Source organism: Temnothorax nylanderi, unplaced genomic scaffold, assembly GCF_030848795.1.
Source record: "Temnothorax nylanderi isolate EJ_2023f unplaced genomic scaffold, tnyl_v1.0 TNYL_tig0336_pilon, whole genome shotgun sequence".
Classification (NCBI taxonomy): domain Eukaryota; kingdom Metazoa; phylum Arthropoda; class Insecta; order Hymenoptera; family Formicidae; genus Temnothorax; species Temnothorax nylanderi.
The window spans coordinates 125711-130881 of record NW_027249398.1 but is presented as its reverse complement, the minus strand read 5'-3'; the positions used below and the strand labels follow the sequence as shown (position 1 = coordinate 130881).

General features: G+C 39.4%; 1 protein-coding gene across 1 annotated transcript; it reads left to right on the top strand.

Annotated features, from left to right (window-relative positions):
- Positions 1-3244: 3244 nt before the first annotated feature.
- On the top strand, positions 3245-4101 carry LOC139781416 (protein I'm not dead yet-like). The gene is made up of 2 exons (XM_071720276.1): positions 3245-3547; positions 3826-4101. The coding sequence occupies exons 1-2, from the start codon at positions 3245-3247 to the stop codon at positions 4099-4101; spliced, it is 579 nt and encodes a 192-aa protein (XP_071576377.1).
- The last annotated feature ends 1070 nt before the right edge of the window (positions 4102-5171 follow it).

Genomic DNA, 5171 nt, shown 5'->3' with positions numbered 1-5171 from the left:
AACCCAGACCCGCGGCGCTAACAAACGCTATAGTAAACTCCCGGGGATCCGATGGTTGATAGACCACAAAAAGGAGGGCGATAACGCGAAAAAAGAAAAAAAGGGAATTACGGGACTTCCCAGGTAGCAAGGTGACGTTAATATGACGTCAATAATTCGTCATTTTTTGGGTACGACGTCATTTTACCAACTTAAGACGTATAAATGTCGTGACTTTTTTGACGAAATAATAACTAATCGTAGAATGACCTCATTATAACGTACCATTGACGTCATTTGTATAACCATAAAAACACTTCGACAATTTAACCAAACTATAACGTCCAAGTAACGTTAGATTAGTGCCCATTTAATGACGTTAGTTATTTATCCATTGTACGACGTATCTGAGACGTCAGATCATTTCGACCAATAAAAGACGTTAGTTAAATCACTTTAATACGACGTTCCTGGTTCGTCAGATTGTAGACCAATAAATGATGTTAGTTAACTGACGTTAATACGACGTACCTGAGACGTCAGACTTTAGACTAATAAAAGATGTTAATTAACTGACGTTAACACGACGTACCTGAGACGTCAGAATTTCGACCAATAAAAGACGTTAGTTAAATCGCTTTAATACGACGTTCCTGGTTCGTCATATTATAGACCAATAAATGATGTTAGTTAACTGACGTTAATACGACGTATCTGAGACGTCAGACTTTAGACTAATAAAAGATGTTAATTAACTGACGTTAACACGACGTACCTGAGACGTCAGACTTTAGACTAATAAAAGACGTTAGTTGACTGACTTTAACACGACGTATCTGGTTCGTCAGTTTGTAGACCAGTACCCAACCCAAGGAGCAAAGTGACGTCAGAAGACGACATCGACATAATGACGTCTATTTTTAGTCATTTTTGGTCTATGACGTCGGCGACTAATAATGGACGTTTATAAGACAATGATAACTATTTCATGCAGTGTTATAGCTATCAAGAAGATATCATTACAAGATTTTTGAACACTTTAAAGATGTACTTGTTATAGACAAGTACAGTTACTAAGGAAGCATCAGGGTCAGAAGATCGTCACTGTTCACTGGATCATCGAAGTCAAGCAACACGGGCGCGGTACTGTACTAGGATGGGTGACCGCCTTGAGAGAGCGGGGCTATATGCACATGATACGTAAAAAAACAGTTAAAAAAGCGTTTTTTTTTCATAGATAAAGAAGAAAAACGTTTTTTTATAAACGTTTATCAAGTGGACATTTTAACATTTTAATTTTATAAAAAATAATGTAGATTAAAAAGTTGTCGTCTATTTGACGACATTTTATGGTCAGTCTTGTGACTGCCATTCCAAGATGACGTCCAAATGTTCAAAATCTGACGTACTTTTATTTCGTCCCAGCGACGTCATTAATTACGTATTAGTGACGTCAATTTATGACGTCACGGAGATGAGACAAAAGTACGTCATTTTTACGGCACTTTGACGTCATTTCATAACGTCGCAATCGTCAGAACATGACCAAAAAATGACGTTAAATAGACGTCACTTTGCTACCTGGGTTACTACTTGTTGCTGATCAAATTGATGTAGAACAGTAATTGAAGTAGCTGGATTTCCTTGGGCCCAGTGGACAGCCTCTCGTCGATACTTAGTGAGTTTAAGCTCGCGCACAGAATTTAACTCAAAACTCAAGATCGGATTCGAATGTGATTCCGTTCGTACCCAGATGAGCTGAATTGAGAGGGGGAGCCCCGTGATGTCGCGATTTATATAGGAAAGTTGAAAGGATGGAAGGGGTGGATTTCGTTGTGGAAGGTGCCTGGTTTTCGTTTTGGGAAATTTGGTTGGCGGGATTCTTCTAATTTTTGTTTAGAGGATTTTTTATTGGGCGAGATGTTTCTCACCCAAGAGGTAGGTTCTTAAGTCTTCGCTTATCCTAGAAAGCTAGAGACGGTTATCGATTTTTCCGGTTTTCCATTGGTGAGTCCCCGCGTAAGGCCTCCACCGTCTTGTTGGGGGTGTAACCCATCGCTTCTTCCAGTGACTCATTTGTTTTCGACTATCGCCGATTTCTCTTTTATTAGAGTCCCTTATTTATCTCGCGACCCTGTTTTCAGTACCGACAGACAAATGCATTCCATCTAATCTTAAGTGCAGTTTTATTGCAAACAGAAATTTCCGCCACGTGCTCTTACAAGATTTCCAAAAGCACGTTTTAGATCTCGTTTCTGTTTGTCGGAACATTGCGCGGGCAATTTTGAGCTAGTCGCGCGACGCAATAAAGATCCTAAGCAAACTCCGTCTGGGATTAAGGCCCTTTTTTGGCCCTTCGTGTCGCCGAGTTTATAGTTATGGGCCAGACAAAGTTGATAAAGACCCGATCACGTGTGCCCCGTTTGTCAGTAGTTTCTCATCTGGAAGGTTGCTTAGTTGCCCAAGCAAATGGGTATTTTGATCATAAAAAAAGGAATGTGAGGAGATCAAGGCTCACTCGCCGATCGATAACCGTCCGTGCTCAGTTTACTTATTATAATCTTAAGGCCTATCTTAGGCGCTTAATAGGGATTTCCGTAAAAAAGGGAAATCGTGGAGTTCGCAGGACGTAACAGCAGTAAAATGATTATTTTTCTCTGTGTACAATGAAACTTTAAATGTGTTTCAAACGATGGGATATTACGTTAATTAAATTGAATTATTTATTACTTGTGTTTTTTTATTTCTATATTGCAACTATATTTTATTGCTTAAAATTAACTATTAATTTTAAATATTATATTTATTTAGAGAATTTCATAAGAAAAATGTCAATTCTTGCCCTTGAATCGCTTGAGACATCCGCAGTATTCCACGCACAGTAATTGAATTTTCCACCGTATCTGGCACGCAGTAATTCATGCATGTCCACAGTAATACATGCATCGAGATATTTTTTTAAAACTTCGTTTTTTGCTTTTTAATTAATTCTTCACATTATACCGCACTAATTTTTTTATCTTGCAGAAAAATCATCAAATTTTCATTAACAAAAAAAATGTCATTTTTTTTAGTCGCACGTTTTATTTTATTCGTCAAAGTTCAACTTGAATGAGAAGCCGCAATAATACCCACATTTACCCTAGACTTGCGACTCGAGTAAGTAGCAAGTTACTGACTCTTTTTTATAAGAGATAAGCGAGAAGTGGCTTGCTACTTGATTCGTCTTCCTAGTAAGTTTTATGTGATACTTACGTTAGCAATTATGAAATTTTCAATCGCAGCGTCTAGACGATTGACTAGATCGTCCGAGGGCTTGATCACTTGGCAGATCATTCAGACAAAGATGCCGTGGAGGTTGGTATTTCTACTAGGCAGCGGTTTCGCCGTCTCGAAAGGTAGTAGTGTCTCAGGACTGGCTATGAAAATAGGATTAGCTTTGGTGCCTCTGAAGGAATTGCCTCCTGTGCTGATGATGACCGTTGTTCTTCTGTTCGTTAATACTCTGACGGAGTTTACTTCAAACGTTGGCACAGCTAATATAATTCTACCTGTTGTCGCTCACATGGTGAGAATTTATGCAAAGATAAGACATACGTATCAATAAACATCAATTGTCAATGTCAACAATTTCAAGACAAATTATTTTCGCAAATTTTATCACTTTTAAAAATTTTGTACATTACGTTCTTTTTTTTTCAAAATCTTGTAACACCTACTCGGCAATTGACAAAAAATAATTTTTTAAAAATGTGACATTTACAATTTTTTTTGTTTATTTTAAAAATCTATATTTTCTTATCAAATATCGTGATTATATTTCATTTTTATATTTGCTTCTCAAAGTGTGTAGCAATGAAGATACATCCTTTATATCTGATGATGCCAGTGACTTTGATGTGTTCGTACGCATTCAGAATGCCAGCCGCTACACCACCGAATGCAATTATAACTGTCGCGGGTCATCTACAAACTCGGATACTAATAGCAGTCGGATGTTTTCCCGCAATGTACAGTTTGATAGTGCAAGTTATACTATTCCCTATTTGGGGAGCTTTCATTTACAGCATCGGAGAGTTTCCAGCTTGGGCAGAACAGCATGATATTAACCGGAAACCATAATCTGGTCTTATTGCTAATATTCTTACATATTATCCATGATAATAATTAATTGTGAAACGTATCCTTATTTGTCGTTTTACGTGTTATGAGAATAAAATTAATTATTTATGAATAAAATAACGAATAAAATGACATAATTCTTTGGATCATAAGCTGTCGATTATAATTATTTATCTTTAGAAAGTTAATTCTCTAAATACACGATACATATCTGTTTGGCGTATCGCCTTGTATATATTGGTAGTTGTAAATAGTTAGATTAGTCGTTAGAAATAGTTGTTAAATTAGTCGTATTATTGTCTCTTATTTCTTTTCTTTCGCGCGAAACGTCAGTGGATCGCGGTCGGCAGAGATCAAGCGACTCACCTATTGGTGCTGCCATCGCCCATCCACCGACGGCAGCAATTACCCCCAAAAAGGGGAGCACCTACTCGCTCGCGGCACGTTGCAGGACCGCGGGCACTCATCGTTACGCAGTCGTGGAACATGGAACAAAATTTTTGGGAACGCCCGGCCGCATGTTCACCGATCTCTCGCCTGCTTTGCCTGCTCACCTGCTTGCTTGTGCCTGCTCTCTGAATGCATGCCGAAAGGGGCCATGGACAGAACGAGAATCGGCGGATTCCAGAGGACGATCAGCGAACCACGGTGAGTCGCTTTTCGCTTTTCGCTTTCGCTCTTTTTCGCTTTCCGTTGCATGTGCACATTTCGTTTTCGCTTCACAACTAGTCGTGAGGGGATTTTAATTACCCCCTCTGGTCCTTCGAGCAATATCGCTAATCTTTAGACAATCTCGCCTCCGGGGGCCTGACACCCCCCCCCCCCGCTCATTGGTCCTTCGAGCCGGATTTTCGCGTTAGAAAAATACCGCCGACCTTTCGCTCGTCTCGCTTTATTTGCTAATTTCGCTAATTTCGTTCACTCTTGTAATCGCGCATTGCAATAACACGTGGCGTGTGATAATCCCTCGTTTCACGCGATATCTCTCGTCGCAATTCTCTAGTTTCGCTTCGCGACGAGAATACTCGCGTGAATCTCTCTCTCGTCGTAACACGTGCCATTGTCGTTAT